Genomic DNA, 18,731 nt, shown 5'->3' with positions numbered 1-18,731 from the left:
AGAGGATCAATTAAAATTAAACGGAAGGAGTACAAAAGAATTCCACTAAACACGTTTAAAAAATTATATGAAGAGCATTACGTAGAAACACGAAAAAGAGAAGGCAAGATTACTGTTTAAAGAAATAAGATCATGACAAATAATTACTACTTTATATTTATAAAATTCAGAAATACAATATTTTATTCATCATGCATAGCTGGCTAGATCTAGCAAAGTCAATCTTACAACTACAATGGCCCATAAAAATATGATAAATTAATAAATATAGTAAGAAATGATTGAATACAAATGTTTATTATTAAATTCTAAAATATTTGTATATTTCGTCCACCACACAGAGAACAATTTGCCCTATAATCCACGTTACCCGTCTTACCACAATATGATTTAATTAATTTATTATCAGTCTTCAAATGTTGATTAATAATATCTTAATTAATCTTATTAGGTGATTAAGCAAATATGGCACGTCATAATCCGAATTTTATTTTAATTGAAATTATTCAAAATTATCACGTCTCTTGTGAACTATGACAAAGACTTTAACTTACATGATTATAATAGAGTTTAAGATCTTTTTAATCTGAATTTTATTTTAATCAAGTTGTTTAAGATAAATACCCTTTTAAAGCAATTTAATCATATATAATTATTTTCTTAATAGTTATTAATCACCCTTAATAATATCTTCATTCTTAACAAAACTTAATATCTGAAAAATAAAAATACCTTCAAATAATCTTAAATAAAAAAGGCGGGAAAGGGGATTAGGGGTAAACCATAAATTAGGAAGAAAAAGAAGGGTATTTATGGAAAAGAAACAAACGTGGGAACAGAACAGTTATGGAACATATTTTCTGCGAAAGTTCAAATGGACCCCACAATGTCTGATCCACCTGCTACTGGGTCCCACACTTGTAATTTTTATTTTTTTTTAAGCTAAGAGAACATAAAATAAGAAATGTTTTCTAGTATATTTATATTTTATTTGGATACTCGAACCATGCTTATTTCAATTAAACATATAATTTTATTTAAATAATTGAACCACGATTCATTTCAATTAAAAATATAAATACTTGATAAAATATTAGAAAAAATAGCTATATTATTCATAATTTAATGGACGATGGTTAAATATAGCTCCAAAGTATAATTATAGGGATATATTTATCGAAAAAAGTATGATGTATAATAAATATAACCTATTTTATTCAATTATAGTGGAACAAATATGATTCTTCTTCTAATTTTGTTTTTTAAGTGTATGAATTTAAAGGTAAAATTGGAATTGGATATTGAATAAGTTAATTATATCTATGTTTATATGTAAAATGATACAGATGAATTTGTCAAAGTGATGTAAAGGTACGTGATAATAGAAGTTTACTCGCACATTTCAATTATTCAAGTCAATGAATAATCGAAATTGATTTTGTTCAAATGGATAAAGATGACAAGTATGATTTTTTTAGAGCAGTCAAGCAGATTAATAAATGTACATAAAAATGAATATTTACATTGTAATATATTTATAAGAAAATCCATAAATTTTGAAGTAAAATGTTATTCTTGTTAATATGATCATGAGGTTCAATCTCACACAAGTAGACACATGTACTTTTAAATTGCAACATGTTATTCGATGAATTAATTAAAAAAAATTGGTAATTGTTGATGAATGATGACAAAAGTATAAGCTTGGTGTGGCCATAATTAAAAATTTGGTTTTATTATAAGGTGATATATTTGTCTTTCTTGTTCTTGATAATAATAGGAGTAATACGCTAACATCCATGATTTGTGACTAATCAGAGCTAATTAATGACATCTGGTTTATTGAGAGTGATTCTCTTTTTGTCTCTCAATATAATTATTTTCTTGGATTAAAATGAATTGGGAAATTTGCAATGACTTTTAATTAAGTGCCTTGGATGAATGACATCTATGATAAAACTAGAACCACTTAAAATTTTATGTCATGGTCAATTTAATTCTTGTTTTTTTTGTTGATTTCCTGGTTTTCGTTGTGTTTATGGTTTGATTAATCTGAATTCGTTAAAAAAATTATTTATTCGGAGAATATATATAAACGAAACACTATCTACCAAAAATTGAAAACACTATTTACCAAAAATCGAAAACGTTCTCCTATATATATTTCATGCTCAAATCAGAGATAATGTAATAAAGATCAATGTAGAAGTATTTATCGTTTTATGTCTTACCGCTACCTTTGAAAGTACGATCGGCTTGTTTGGTGTGGTAATTGGATTGAGAAAGAAACAATTTTGCATAAGTGAGGCTTGCTCAAGTGGTTGAACATCTTCATCACCAGTAAGTAGATTAAGCATTTCAATCATGCCAGAGGATAAGTAAGAATACCATTGATGTTTTATCATATGAGGTGAAAAAGAAAACTATTTATTATTGCTCGATTAACTTAATTTAATAAGAGAGAATGGTAATAATAAAGTAACAGCTTTGAACATATTCTCTCATAACGCAATCAAAACGTTGGATTTGTTTATTGTAGTGTACTTATATATTTCATACATCTATCAGTACTTGTTTAAAACTGAATTGGTTTCAAATATTGTCTTCTAAAATTGGAAATGGATTTGAAATAAAATTAGCATGTCTGAAATCAACACAAAATTTAGTTCAATTTGAGTCACAATTTTTTACTCCCACCGTTAATTTTTACTTGTTCGTTTTTTCTATTTTTGGATGTTCAATAATACTTGTTAAGTTTATAAAATTAATGGATAATTTACCTATTTTTATCCCATTTTACCCTTGGTATAAAAATATAATATACCACTCATTACATTCAAAGCAATAAATTTATTATATTCAATGGGGATATAGTAACATTATACCTCTATTGATTGCTTTTTAAAGGTATTTGTCGAGTCAAAAGTGGATAATATTTATGAACGGAGGGTCTATTCCCTCCGTCCATCTTTACTTGTCCACTTTTTTATAATCATATTACCATTTAAATATAATAAATTTAATGCTTTGACAAATACATTATTAGGTTATAAATTGTATCTAATGTTAAGGGTAAAATAGGTAAATTATTCATTAATTTTATAAATTGGACAAGTATTGTTAGATATTCTAAAATAAAAAAGTGGATAAGTAAAAATGGACGAAGGGAGTAAAATATTAAAGAAAATTGTGGAGGGACATTGAAATTTTTTTTCATTGAATTAACTTAGTTGAATGCTTATTGGTCAAGGCTTTTAACAGTGAATTAATTAGACGTTTGGAATTTGGACGGTTGAAATTAAACTTGAATGATTTATTGTACGTTATGAGTATAATAATGTCATTAATTATAAAATATAAATGACACACTATAACTAATGGAATCATTATCAGTTTTATTGTCATTGCCCATTTGTCACAGGGCTAATTATATTTAAAGTTGACACATAGATTAATCAATTTGATTTGACTAGATTTAAAGAGTGGAATTGTAGTAGGGTAAAATATTTGTCCATTTTTCTTTTTACACTCAATTTGTAACTGTAAATTCCACACGTAGATAACTCAAAAATCAAAACTATTTATGTGTTTTTTCTTCTAATACTACGAAAAATATATATTTAATGTCATTGTGTGAAGGTGTTATTACTTGTAAACAACAGTAATACAACCTTCTTCTATTTGCAAAGCTAGAGGTAACAAAGAACACCGTTTTTGTTATGATTACTTAAGTCGAAGATTTATTGAAAATAATTTTTCTGTCCCCATAAAATAAGTATAAGATTGCGTATACATCATAACATCTAGATCAGTCAGAGCTAATTATAATAGCTTGCCTAAATCAAATGAAGCTATAACATCTACTTCAACTTTTTTAGAAAAAAATCTCTACAATATTTTTATAAAAATAGTATAAGAGACAAAACATGAATCCACACGTATCTTGTTTATAAACTGTGACAATTGTCAAGATGCCCCTTGGAGTATGTCATTTTGTAGAGTCAATTTGTTAAATAACAACTTTTATACGTATGGAGAACAACCTCTCCTACTTTAAAGTGGAAGTGAAATTTGTAAATATTTCAATTCTCTCCAAACCCCGCAAAGTTACTCTAGAAATAATCGGTCGATCTTCTCCAAGAGCTCACATCGACAGAAAGGTTTGACACCTTGATGTCGGTTCTGCCACATGTGGAACAACACCGAGTGTGCTATTACTTCATTATATACACACACCATATAAGTGTGTGATTGTTCATCCTAATTATAATCTTGGGACAACCTTATTTTAAACCAAATGATCTCTCAATATGCAGAATTTAAACTCTTAAGAGTAATTTTTTTTGGCTGGACACCTGAACGGTGGGAAACTAAAGTTGAATGTTCATGTGTTGTCTCCAGCCAATTCAATTAGGTGTGGGGAATGATAAAGTTCCTTTTATCTCCTTTGTTGACTAATATAAGATTTAATCAAAGGGATTTGTAGGACAGTACTATAAAGCTTATCTCTTAATGGTACTCAAAAGGTAAACATATCCATATCAACATCTATTCATTTGTAGCAGTAAATTTTATAAGTTCACTGAGATAGATGTATTCAGAAGGTTAGGTAAATTACTATCTCACTAGTTTAATACGATGAGTATTTTTCAAGTTGATGGGTCGGTTGCAATAATTGTCCAGTAGCTGATTCCCTCCGAAGAGTGTGAATTATACCAGATAAAGCCAATGATTAGAGGCCTCGGGGGCAACACCCTCGACCTTTTCTCAAACCTTAAATAGGCAGGACAATGCATCTGCTTTGTTGAGCCACACCACGAAATCAAGAGCCCCAAGTGGGCCATTTTAGGTAGGCAGAACTGGAGATGCAGGATGAACCAGAAGCTGAAGCTGAGTTACGGTGCCAGACTGCATGCTTACCTAGATCTCACAAAGGGTTTTGATCGACTAAGATAGCATGACAATGGTTATGGAAGCTGAAATCCACCAAGGAGTGTGTAACAACTCATCTTGGGACACAGTTTGATAATAGCCGTCTTTATTTTATGCTTTGCTTGTAATCAAAAAAATATCTTACGTATAAATGTTAAAGACCACGGTACAAAATTTGTTACAAATGGGCTCTTATATAGGTGCTGCAATTATGACTGAGAAATCATTTGGATTTGATTGTGTGCCTCCAAAATATAGTACAGCGTCCAGTTTATACTACCCATCGTTTGAAGCTTTTTGCACTATCCAACATACAACATTTGAACTTAGCCATAGATGTAACTTCAAAAATGATTGCAAATGCACAAACAGCACTGCAAATCCATCGCCAACTAGGGAATAAAGGGGATTGCTACAGCCAAGAAGACGGTGCTAAACACTAGATGAACACGTTAAATACTTGCATTGACTATATCAACAAGTGCTGTGAACAACAATCACCCTAAAAACAAAATGATACTCCATTACTGATTCAAATTCAAACTAAGTAGATTGGAAGGCAGACTCCCCAAGCTTAGGTACCTAAGTCTATAACAGCAGTGGCATTGCTGAATTATTGACAAACACATCCATAGTCGTCTACATGCTAGTGAGTATTAATTACATGTCAGGAAGAGCTGGAAGGCTTATGTTGATTTTTGCCAGAATACCTGTACAGGACGATAGTGCTAGCAGCTTCCATGCGCGGCTGTTTTAATAACCGTCACCCTCCGACTAATTCCATGCCATGTAATATTCTCTCCTGAAGAATAAAGAGTTATCTTCTCATGCACGGCACACAACCTCAAGCAGATAACACCTGTTATTTCACCTTTCTCAGCACTGGATGTGCTGCCCGGGCTTTTCTTTACCAGAGAGTCTTCCTCCACTCCATCCCTCAGAATCAAAATCATTCAGAATCATCAGGTTGTCACCAACTGACCTGAATTTCAGCACTCTTACTCCATCTTAAACAGATAATACAGTCACACATGACAGCACAAACCAAGTTGTTGGATGCAAAACCATAACTCATTAAACAACAAGCCGGTGGTCTTTAACCGTTGTAATGGAGTTTCTGATTTTGTGAGCCTTGGACTTGTGGGGCTTGCTGCTGTTGAGGTTGGGAACTTTGCATGTTCAATGGTTGGGTGTTGTAGTGCCCAAAAGGCTGGGAGTACAGTGGATTGAGTAAACTCTGGAGAAAAAAACAGAAAATTTTTTGATATTGACGTTAATTAGACTGATGAACTAACCAATAAAAAGGAAAATTTTGCAACACGTAAAGTCCCTAAATTTTTATCCTGGTGAAGAATAAACTTCCCAGTGGCTGAAGACGTCCACGTGATGTGCGTGCATACGTCATACCAAGCAGAATTAATGAATGCAGTAACCTGAGACTGAAGTGGATTTGCACTGGACATGCCAAAATGGTTCTGTGAACTGTCCTCTTGAGATGGATCGTTGTATCCAGCTTGTGTGAAGAGACCTTGGGATCCATGAGCTATGTAATCCTGCAAAGCAATCAAAATGATGACATAAGCAAAAGACCCAGGTCATCAGGAAGAAGAGAAACATCGCCAAAGGAAACCACATCAGATAATAGTTGTTCACCACCTATGAAGAGAGACTGGTGACACTTCCATTTCCCCCAACAGACTTTAAAGAGAGAGAAGAAGGGGCCAAAGGACTGGACCAGCTTACCTGTGACATAAATTCATTTCCTGAACCAAAACGTGAGTATCCAGCTTGGGAATTCTGGTTCAAAAAATTTCCTGGGAAACCAGCCTGTGCTCCCTGATTTACATAATCAACAGCATATCCACTTTGAGAAGCCTGAACAGAAGTGAAACAAAGCTGCATTAGTGCTACTTACCAAAAAATAAAATAAAATTATACCTACAAATTAGTTGGAGAGGGGTGGGAACATCAAGATATTGTACAAGTTAAGGTAGTAAATAGCAGCTTCATATGTGGACCAGTACCTGTGTAGAGAAGTCAGCAACATGATATGGAACATGGGATCCCTGGCTCTTGAAATCATCACCCAAGAAGTCCTGATAAAGAAATTTAAGGATAAATATGTTGAAGCAAATAACAATCAATTAACAAAATCAATTACCTGTGACATGCCACCCATCGAAAATCCATCGCGAAACGTCTGGCTTGGTCCTTGAACAGCCATCTATGATGTTTTAGAATTAAAAAATCATGCTTACTATTAGAACAATAAGTAAATGATAGAATAGTGAAAGAATTAACAGGTTTACTAACATTTGAAGCATATCCAGGCTGAGATAAAGGTCCTCCCACAGATGGCTGAGTGTTTGGATTTTCATGTGCAGAAAAGTTGAAGTTAGGTCCATGACTTCCAATAGGTTGCTGGGAGGCTTGCTGGTGAGAAAGATGGCTACCGATTGGAGCATTAGCATTCCCACGCCCGGCCCCAAAACCCCGGCTACCTGGCTGAGGAACATGAGGTACAGCTCCAACTGGCCCGTGTATAGCACCACGAGCAGGAATTGCATATGGTTGAGGAGGGCCACCGTGGTAAGGGGAGATGGGAACTCGAGGCATTGGATAACCAGAAGGATAGACACCAGGTCTGTGAGTACCATTGGATGGACCAGGTGCCATGTAAGAGCCTATAAAACGATAAAAAGTTCACAACCTGAGCAATATACATGACTTTTTTGATGTACTAACACACACTGTAATTTGAACCATAACACATGCTTCCACTTTGCAGGCACCAATTCAAGAAAACTTGGCAAGGAAAGGAGGTAGTTCGGATTCTAACCACCTTATCAGATGAAACCTGCTCAACATGGAATCACCAAGCCAAACAACTGCATTCTACGTATTACGAGGACCATTATATTATTGAATAATTTTTGGAGCACCAACAGGATTCCCAGTACGACTAGATGGTTCTTTTAGAGAATCACATTCTTATCTAAATCCTCTACTTCGTATACAAGGTTATCCCTAATCGCGCATCAATATGGTACCTTATAGGGGGGGAATCATCATCTCAAAAGAAATTCCATCAGATAGCAATTTTACAGGAAACATGCATGAGTAATGAGTATAGCTCATGGGTACGGATAACAGGTCCCCTTAACTTTTAGCAAACTCTTGGCGTCTCTAGAATCCATTTGGAAATAGGCACATCCATATCATAACATTTCAAACCATACACATCAAAGATACTGAATCATGAATCTAACATAAGCCAATAGGAGAAAAATTAGATCCAACATACCCCTAGAGCGACTATTTCGCCTGTCAGCATTAGGGTTTGATGAGGCAGCAGGTCCATAGTTATCACCGGGAACAATTCCAGGTCCACCACCAAAGAAAAGCCTGCGGTCATTGTAGATCTGCAAAACCAGTGATACGTAAGATCAACACCACATCAGAACCACAATGGCTTTGATCACATCAGAACCACAATATGATACATTCTGCTGAGGCACAAGCACAAACATCAAACTTCGAAAGAACATATATGCACCTTTCAGTACCTTTTTTGGCTTCTGAAACTGAACCATGCTTTGCTTTAAGTTATTTAAAGGACCTTCTACCAAGCATTCGTTCTCCTGATTGACAAACATATTAAAGTTTGAGCATCTCCAGGCAAAACTAAAAGAGATAGTGAAGTGATAGTGAAGTGAGTTCTGAAGTTTAAAACAATATGATTAGTCAGACAAACTCAAAGCCAATACAACACCCTCTTACAAAGAGGATGGCCCAAAATAACATGCAACAGGCAAATTGTCAAAAATAACCAGTTCAACAACACCTTAGTTTAGAATAACCATGAAAGGCTGTCTATTAGGTAATAAGTATTTAAAATCAGTATTAGAACAGAAATTATAGAAAGAAAAAGTTAACTAGAATTTTCTTTCCAGCAATATTTAAGAATTACCTTGTAGTGTGTCAACAAGCCATTCCAGAGAGGCTGCTTGCTCAACACTTTGGGATTTCCAAGGATAACGATTCCATAACGAGCACGTGTAAGAGCAACATTGAGCCTGCGAGGATCATTAAGAAACCCGATGCCCTGAAAGGAATAACAATCAAGTAAACTATAAAGCCTGCAGTTACTTATAAGACACTGGTAATATGGGATGTTCAGCCAGCCTGTTCTTTTAGTTTTACATAACTTTATGGCCAGAAGCCCAGAACAACCAATGAAGTATTAGAAACTCAGTCCACCTCTTGTACCCCCAAATCAAAAAGAGGTGGGAAAACTAGTCTCACATTTTAGAAATGGCGGGATGCAAAAATCAGTGTGTATGGTGCATACATGCTGTGGACGGAGTGGGGAAAAGGGAGCAAACACCACATAACAATTACAAACTATCTATACACTGAACCACATTGGTATCATATTAACATGAACAGTAAGTGAAAACAGATAATTATGGAGGTCAATACCAACCTGATGTTCATTGCTCCTGACACAAGACAAGATGATATAATCTTTTTCCCTTCCTTGAAATGAATCTACACTTGCAACCTGAAAATAAAAATTACCCAGTTAATTGAAAGCATCTAAGAGAACCATAGTAGTCCCCCTATTCACAACTTACCTCAATTTCCTTGTAAAGTTGCTGCCTTAAAGCACCATTTCTGGACATGTAATTTACAATGTATGCTCTTTGCCCCTCATATGGTGTTATAACTCCAATCTGGCATACAAAAGAATTATTCAACTCCTAGGTACTTTTGATTGCCGAGAAAAGGAAATGATAGTACCAGAAAGAAAATTTCTGTCATTATGCATTTGGAAGTAGGAAGTGTGAGTACAGGTTTTAAAACTTAGTAATAAGAAAACTTTCTTCAAATTAAGTCTTAAGGATCATGGTTTCTCTTAAATAGATGCTTGAAAATGATTGTCCCATCTTCAAGTTTTACTTTGCAGAAATTTCAAAAAAACTTCCACAGCATTCAAAGAACAAATTAAAAAACTAAATAACCACATACCTGACTAGGGACTACACCACTTTTGAGGAATGTAGTCACTAGCTTCTCAACGTTGGCAGCTTCAGTTCTATTTAGATAGGAAGTTCCACTAGCACTGATCTCCTCTTGTCCCATCTAAAGATATTAAAAACTGTGTATGAATTTATACAGCCAGAAAATGGGAATACACAAAATAAAAAGCAAACACGAATTGGTCAGCCTATATGGCTATATCCCTACAAACATAATCCTTAGCATCTTCATAGCCATAGCAGTAATATGTAAAGACAATCAAAAAAGAACAAATACACACACACACTCAAAGGACATCAGGAGATCAGCTAGATTAATTGAGAGTACCTGAAAACTAATTGTTTTTAAACAAATTGAGAATACCTGGACATAAAAGAACATGGGACGGTTTGGTACAGGCCAAGGAAAATCAATGCCTAAGGATTGTCTCTCGTTGATGGTTACACCATTTTGAAGAGTACCTTCGTAAAAGCTATTTGAGGGAAACTCCGATAGTGCAGGATGCATACGGTATTGTACCTAATATTGCATTTCAATGGACAGGATAACCAACATTACATATCAGTTGAGCAAATTATAAACGCTTAAACTTTACAAGGAAAATAAAAGGAAAAGCAGAAGGGAAGGTACAAACATTTAACAGTAAAGAGGAGTCCTAACTGCATAGACGACAATTCTTTTTTTTTTTTTTGAGAAGAGCATAGATGACAATCCATTAAGTTAATAATAATTTTAAAGAGAAAAGAAGATCCAATCATGAAAGTAATGGTAGCAGAGTATGTACGACTATACTTTGTCAGGCAAATGAAAAAGGCTAGAATGACGAGTAGAAACTCAATAGCTGAGATGCAAGTAGGATAGGGACTTGCTATCCTACTACACAATTTGGTATGAAGCACGGGAATATCACACACTTAAAACTAGAAATTTCTTCTCTTGTCCTAGTTTTGGTGGATAGAGTTACTTGGTACATGTTGTTGGTGGGAGGTGTTAGGCATCTTGTGGAATTAGTCGAGGTGCATGCAAGGCGCAAGCTGTCCCCAACACCACGGTTATCAAAAAAAAAAAAAAAAAGAAGCATCTTCTTTTTTATCCTCCACCTATTGAAGAAAAAAGATGGGTGGGCCAATGAAGAAATTATTAAATTTAGATGGGGCATAAACACCTCACCCAGAAAAAAGGTAAGAAGAAAGAACCGAGTCTTCATAGAACACCTGAGCTCTTTAAATCTCTATATCAATTGCACGGGGAATTAGAGAAAACACTGGTTCTCACAATCCATAAAACCTCATAATCCCAGAAAAAGATATGCAAAAAAGAAACTGCCCAGAAAATCACCTGCAACCTAATTGGCTTCACACCCAGCAGTACAAGGCGTTCAAACAGGGATTGAGCAAGTCCAGCCCGTGCAGCTTTCTTGCACATAATGACAGGTCCAAGCTGGCAGTGATCACCAACAAGGACAATCTAGCACATAAATTACAGTAAGTATCTTCCTTCTGTATAGTGTACCTCAATATGAAATAATTGTTGCAGTTACCTGCTTTGCTCCAAGAACCAAAGGAATAAGGCACTCAGGTTCAGCAGCTTGAGTGGACTCATCAATGAGCACCTGCAATGAAGTTGCATAGCAGAGATGTTGAAACCAGAGCAAGGAAACATCCAGATGAATGAAAAGCGCGCACACAAAAAAAATCAAATAGATAGGAAAATGAGAAAAGAGCTAAAGACCCTCAACATCTTTACTTCTAAGGCAAACCAACCTGACGGAATCTGAAATTTGCCAATCTAGGATCTCCAGCACCAACACAGGTGCAACAAATCACATCAGCACTTTGAGCAATCTCCCTCTCTGTAGCCCGTTTCAGAGCTTTATATTTCTTCTCATCACTGCTGGAGAGTTCTCCTGAATGTCGATAAATCAAATGAATCTGGAAAATGAGAATCGTGTATGTACATAGAAAACCAAAGACTTCAAGCTAAAAAATCCTTACATAAATTGGAACATCAATATCCATAAAGCATAAATAAACTAGAAGGGAACACCAACCTTGTTCATCCTTCAGTTGCTGTAACTTGTGAAGTTCACTCTTCTCGGATGTGTCAAGATGACGAACCTACATGGAAAAGGAGTCGAAAAATGGAAGAGTAAAGAATATTAAGGTTCGGAAAGCAAACTCGTGTGTGTGATAATTACAAAAGAACTAACCTGATAGTGAAGGGTTAAATGCTCAACAGGAGAACTGACAGCTTCTCTTGACTTGGCACAGAGCCTGACAACCTGGGAGAAAAGAAATCATAAAGAAAGAACTGAAGAATCCAACATTCGATGATATTTCTATTCATTTTCTGTGATTCCTATGTTCTCAATACTTTCGATTTCTCTTTCTTTTTTCCTTTAGTTGGGTGGTTATATAACAATCATCACGACGCCTTCAAGTCATGGAAAAGTACTCCTCCTGACCAATCAACACAAGGAAAGGGGGTAGAGGAGGATAGAGGGAATATGTGATGCCAAAAAGACAAGGAAGAATAGTTCAAAATTCAATAGGCTACTTCCATTATACAACAACAAAGAATTATGTGTTGATAACCAAGCAAAAATGCTGAACGTTATTTTTGTTTTACAACTACTGAGCATTTTTTATGCATAATCTTAAGATCTACTACAAAAGAAATCGCGAAAGGACTCGTTAGGATAACTCAATGAAAGCAATCCAGAAAAGGGAGATACACACAAATGCTGGTGCCTCACCTTCAGACCAGTAGCACTTATTTTCTCTGCTAATTGGTCCACAGCTACGTTACTGGGTGCACAGACCAAAACCTGATGAAAATTAGCCAAAGAAACAACAGAGAATATGCTTAGAATCAAGAGGTTAACACTTAACAACGAAGTAACGTAAAGTTGTAGACAAATAAAACTTACCTGGCCCTGGCCTTGCTTGGCCATATGATACACGATGGCAGCCGAGGTAACAGTTTTTCCCGTACCAGGCGGACCTTGAATTAAACTGACGGGCTTTTGGAGAACACTTTTTACAGCAAAAACCTAGAAAGACATACATGTAAAATAAGACAATATTATTCCTCTTATTCGTTTCCTTCCATCGGAGATGTGATGGGGAGAACACTTTTCCTCTTTTCTTTCAACAAATTAGATGCAGAATGTTGGTTATGTCCGCACTTTTTACACGGTGACACTCACAATGCAAGCAACTAAAATTATCATTAGCAAAAATCTCAAAGTCAGCTAACATAACTATCACGACATAAGTAGCTCTCTAGATGCAAAAGTGTGCACATGTATAAATCTCATAACTTCTATTCCTAAGGTGTGCCCTAGCAACTATTCAACTTGCCCAAAATACATATTAAAAATATTCCTGAAAAAGGGGCAGGAGCAAGATAAATACTGAAACTAGATAGACAACTCTGCTGTTTTAAAAACAATAAGAGGAGCTAAAAGTTCAAAGAAGACAGAACCGCCAACCTGAGACGCATTAAGCTCTGGAAGACCAGGAGCACCAAAACGGCGGGGAAGTGTATTCCGAACCATCTGCATCTCAACTTCGTGACCTAACAAGTGATGGTAAATGTACCTGCATAGTAGAATCAATGAGTCAAACATAAGTATTCTAATCAAAAAGTTATAATCCCATAGACACAAAGAAAGTTATTTGCCACAAGTCATCAAGTAAGAAAAACTACAGCTATATCATATTACTTCAGAAAACCCTCCTAACAGCAACACTGGAAAGCAAGCAAAGTGAATTATCTATCACATTCAGAAACAGCAAAGTAAAGCAGAAACAGTTAATTCTTGCAATATAAATGCCCCCCAAGAATCACAGTATATCAACATTCTGAAGAAATTATGAATGCTAATATGACATGAATATATTTAGAATGCAAGACGTAAAAGTACAAATGTAAGGAAAATAACACAAAAAAGAGGAAAAAAGGACATGTATCATTTTATTTTAATTCTTTACAAATTCAGGCATTCTCACTCACCCACTGACACTTGTCTCATCCACTGCAAAAGTTTTCATTGCAGTCTGCATCCTATCAAAGCTCGTACTCTTCCAAACAAAGTCAACACTCAGCCCATGTGTCACATCAACCGGAACTCCCTGCAAGACAGGAAGATTTTAAATGAATTAAGAACACACATCGCGATCTAACTTTTGTGTTCGTTAGAGGGAAAAGATTATAAGAGAGAAAATAAAAAATCCTAAAAATTAATGTACCTGACTGGCACGAAGCTCAAGGGCTACCTCTTCTTGAGCAGTTAATTTTATCTGGAGATGAAAGAAACAATACACCAGTCTTGGTCAAAAAGCCAGCCAAAAAAGACGCAAATAATAGATGCAGAAGAATACACTTCTCCTTGTAAGTCATCTTGTATGTGTTTAAGGGTGTTTACAGCCTTTTTTTTAATAGAAAGGGTGTTTACAGTCTTAAGAAGGCTCAATAGCTTTTCCCTTCTAAACAGGGTGAGAGATCAAGGTCCATACCACATGCCCTACTGACTGCCATGCTGGATGAGCTGCATCCCCAGAATAACGCAGCCGTAGCTCATCACCAGGTACAAGTCGTAACTCATTGTCTTCCTAAAAGAACAGAACCCTATGTTCAGTCCAGATGAGTGAAGACACAAAAGAAATCCCACCAATTGGCGATGACAGCAATGTAACATAACAAGAATCTCAAGCTTGACGAGAGCCATTAGAGAAAACTTTTATGAGGACGATAATATACCTTCGGGAAAACAAAATATGCAACACGCTTCTTGTTGAGACCAATGTCCCACCGAACATTGAGGTTATCTTTACTTTGAGACTCTTTCATCATCTACCAAATAAAAATACAATATCATTAAGATACGCGGTATTAAACCTCAATGTAAAACATTACAACATACAGAAAAGGCGCTATCAGTAAATTTTTTTGGGGTCACCAGCATGTCCTTAATGCTGACAAATACAACATTACCAGTTTCCAAAAAAAAAAAAAAGAAGAAGAAGAAGAAGAAGAAGAAGACTGACAGTAGGCTATTGACACGGAGAGAACACATCTCCTAAGAAGAAACAATGTCTAAGATTGACAAAGTACGGAATTTATTCATAAAAGAGAGAAGAAACATCTCATAGTTTACACATTAGACACATTTAGGAGAAAATGTAAGGTTACTTATGGATTAAGACTATTGGATAGACACACCCTACTAACATGCCACTCTACTGGTACTACATCACCCGAAGTACTACACTATTCAAAAGAAAAACCTAAACAAGAGAAATGATCCACAAAAGAAAAACAAACTACTTCTTTGGATGAAACAAAAAGCCAAGAATCCAAAGGAACAAAATGCACACGAAAAATCAGCAAGTAAAATCATTGAAATGGCTGACATACCTTATCATAGTCAGCTTCAAGCTTGATCAGAGGTGCAAATATGTTTTGATACTAAATTAAAAGAAATAGCGAAACTTAGTTATCATGTCATGAAGAATTAATTCACGAATACAATCCAGGGTAATTATACAGAGCATTTATTAGACAACAAAAACTAAATAAAATGGGATAGCAATATCAAGGACACCTGATAGGCATCTTCATACTTCAAGCCAACAGGCTGAGGTTCATCATCCACACCTGGCTTCTCAAGATCTTCCAGGTTAGCGTCAGGATTTGTCTTCCACAATTCTTCAATTTTATTTATTTGTTGAGCACTGATTTGGCGTGCCCGCAACTGTTCTTGCTCTGATGGGACCTGCACCGGGCAATAGGTTACAGAAACAGGAGAGGAGCAAAACTCAGAGAGCACCTAAGGGGAACCACAAAAGAGAATCCCACACCTTGACGAGCCACTGTAAGAAACACCTGTCATCGATAAGGGGGCACCACTGACTCAAATCCCAATTCATATCCTTCAGTGCATTGACATTTAAACATGGTTCCCTGCAGAGGAGAACAACGACACTCTCTGTCTTGGCAGAAATGAAACCAAGAAGAAAGACGTTCCGACATCCACAGTTGTAGCACTCTAGAATTGTTTCTCCCAGTGGACTATCTTTATGCAGACAAACCTCCTTGTGTTTCGCTCGGACCTATGGTGAATGTTGTAGATTAGATTCAGTAATTTCCAAATGCCTTGTCTCTAGAGTGAGAATGACAGATGTGCCAACTACAGGAAAAGCCAAGGTACAGCTAGCAAACAAATATAGCTCATAATCTATTTTTGTCAATGCATGTAGACATCCCACTGTTTACGATAGTAACAAGAAACAAAATGTTGGCAAACACTTACACGATATTTGTCCTATCTTAACAGGTAAGACTCGCATCTAATGGACATTAAGCATGTAAAAAAAGGATATCAACTCCCTTAGCAATCAGCAAAAGGTACTGCCTTCACTCTTTATTTATTTTTATTTTTAATGCTTTCACTTTTCATCTTGATAAAATACAAAGATCAGTTCAATTTTTCTTTACGTCTCAGAAAATGGCTTGCAAAAGAAATAAAATCTTCAACAATCTGACAGGAACTTAGTTACGTGAACAAGAAGAAATGAACACCACAAATTACAGGCCCTCCACAAACTCTGGAGAGGTCATGTATTAGGATTCCAAACACGAGATACGGGTCTAAAGAACAACGGTTTCATATTCCCAGGTTGATATCCATCGCCATGTCCAAGAAAAAGAACTGAACATGGCAAAGACCTCATCCGTAACGACAGAGTATCCGAAAGGGAAAGAGAGAATTTAGACGCACATAGGATTCTTCATTAGTGACGAATAAGCTCAGCTTCTTAAATTAAACTACTACTCATACTAGATCATTTGTATCCAAACTAGTTGGAGTTGGTTGTATGAACCCTCTTAAGTTATAAATTAGAATGAGGAACAACTTAGCACTAAGATATGAATCCTCTACATTCTTTTCCAGTAGGGCCTGTTTGATTCCACCTTTCAATAAGTTGTTTCCAGTTCCTCAAATCGCCAATACAAACTCAAATCATTGATTCATTAAAAAGTTACTGGTGAAAGTCTTCCGGTTCAATCCAATGCAGCAGCTTTCTCACAATTCCCACCAGCTATAGTATTCTTTTCTTGGAGATAACCCACCAGGCACCAGCTATATTAGTTATCATCATCCCTGACAGCCAAACTCTGGGAGCATGTCTGAACAGATTTTTCATGCAATGACCACAGGCCATAACAACTCTCACCATTTTTGGATGTCACAACACCTCATTATAGGAAAGATCATAAGTTGTGACCTCAAGCAGCATATATTCACAAGTTTAAAGCTTCCATTTCATAAACACACTTCACGAGTCTTACGACTCCAATATGCTACAACAACAACATAATCAGTGAAATCCCGCAAAGCGGGGTCTGGCGAGCGTAGTGTGTACACAGACCTTACCTCTACCTCGCGGAGCTAGAGAGGGTGTTTGCTAATATGACTCCAACATGCTGGTTTTAACATATCCAACAGCCTTAATAGAGAAAAAGAAACACTCTCATATGACAATAAGCTGCACACTGCTACAGCTGCACCTAATTCACTATTCTGGTCATAGGTCCACCCACATTAGTACATTACAATTAATCCACAATTCTTCTTTGATAAGTTAAATAACTATCATTTCACAATTGTTACTACCTTAACATCACACAACATATAGAAAAAATAGCTAAACATTAGTATATTTGACAAAACACAAATACATACATACATACCAAGTGATTAACAATATGAGAGCCGGAAGTATTCCCTCTGGAATTACAGAACCATTTACGGCAAGACGGAACATTACACCTAACCACACAAGCAGGATTCGTGACTCCACAGTACTTACAAGCATGTTCAACACCAAAATCCCCTTTCCCATACTCAAACCCTTCATCCTCAACAGTCTCTTCAAAATTCAACCCACTCATACCTACAGCCAACGCATCCACCCCTCCTCCCACCCCCTTAACCTTACTACTACTACCACGTGATTTCGCCGACGGAGAAGCGTCAGATGATGACGTCATCGGGCGATCAACGGGTGGAGGTGCTTCGGAGACTAATGAATCGGACGGTGTAGGCCAAACAGACGATCGAATTGGCTGTGATAGCTCGTGAAATTCGGGGTAATCGAATTCTTCTTCACCTTCGCCTTCGCCTTGTGTGTTGAATTCCAAAAATGTGTACGCATCGGTTCCCGTGTCCGGTTGCGACGCCGTTTCGTACAAATTGTTCGCCGGATTATCCATTTTTTCCGATCAGAATTAGGGTTAGGGTTTAGGAATTGATATATAAGCTGTTTTTTGGGGGAGATTTGGAGTGTGTGTTAAGGATTTATACAGTGTTAAATGGAAATTGTGAGAGAGAGAGAGAGATACAGAAATTTTGTATGTATAGGTGAGTGCGTGCGTGTGTGTTTTCGTGAAGGGAGGTGGAGAAACGGTCACGTGAGATAAGAGTTGATGCTTTCTGTGATTGGTTGATTTTGTTGGGTCTCGTGACTATGGACACGTGACTCAAGGTGGCGCGTGCACCGCCTTCAGTTTATCAGTGTGGTTAGTTTGAGCATGTGTTTTAAATGATAAAAATTATTGTATTTTGTATGTGTCAATTTACGTGCCATAATTTGACAGCACATGAAATTTATGAAATACTTTCTCTGAGTCGTTTTATTTGTCACATTTTAATTTGATACATTTATTAAATATATATATATATATATATA

General features: G+C 36.0%; 1 protein-coding gene across 1 annotated transcript; it reads right to left on the bottom strand.

Annotated features, from left to right (window-relative positions):
* Positions 1–5,376: 5,376 nt before the first annotated feature.
* On the bottom strand, positions 5,377–18,427 carry LOC107868902 (regulator of nonsense transcripts 1 homolog). The gene is made up of 29 exons (XM_047394244.1): positions 17,734–18,427; positions 15,840–16,091; positions 15,584–15,754; positions 15,397–15,447; positions 14,740–14,832; positions 14,496–14,591; positions 14,229–14,279; positions 13,993–14,111; positions 13,469–13,577; positions 12,905–13,027; positions 12,731–12,802; positions 12,185–12,256; positions 12,026–12,092; positions 11,739–11,881; positions 11,516–11,587; positions 11,314–11,442; positions 10,339–10,494; positions 9,964–10,077; positions 9,570–9,668; positions 9,419–9,496; positions 8,903–9,037; positions 8,499–8,573; positions 8,237–8,354; positions 7,246–7,616; positions 7,094–7,156; positions 6,957–7,028; positions 6,676–6,807; positions 6,366–6,485; positions 5,377–6,169 (listed from the first exon to the last, which is right to left on the bottom strand). Exons 1-29 carry the CDS (start codon positions 18,253–18,255, stop codon positions 6,029–6,031), a joined length of 3,816 nt encoding a protein of 1,271 aa, XP_047250200.1. The 5' UTR covers positions 18,256–18,427; the 3' UTR covers positions 5,377–6,028.
* Positions 18,428–18,731: the final 304 nt, after the last annotated feature.

This window comes from Capsicum annuum, chromosome 1, assembly GCF_002878395.1.
Source record: "Capsicum annuum cultivar UCD-10X-F1 chromosome 1, UCD10Xv1.1, whole genome shotgun sequence".
Taxonomy (NCBI): Eukaryota; Viridiplantae; Streptophyta; class Magnoliopsida; order Solanales; family Solanaceae; genus Capsicum; species Capsicum annuum.
This window is presented reverse-complemented; position numbering and strand designations above follow the sequence as displayed.

Excerpts from the sequence above, each read along its gene's own strand:
- LOC107868902 (XM_047394244.1), bottom strand. The coding sequence starts at position 18,255 with ATGGATAATCCGGCGAACAATTTGTACGAAACGGCGTCGCAACCGGAC. Across the intron at positions 16,092-17,733 it reads CTCATATTGTTAATCACTTG|GTCCGAGCGAAACACAAGGA; the intron begins GTATGTATGTAT and ends CATTCACCATAG. Across the intron at positions 10,078-10,338 it reads CCATGTTCTTTTATGTCCAG|ATGGGACAAGAGGAGATCAG; the intron begins GTATTCTCAATT and ends TAATATCTTTAG.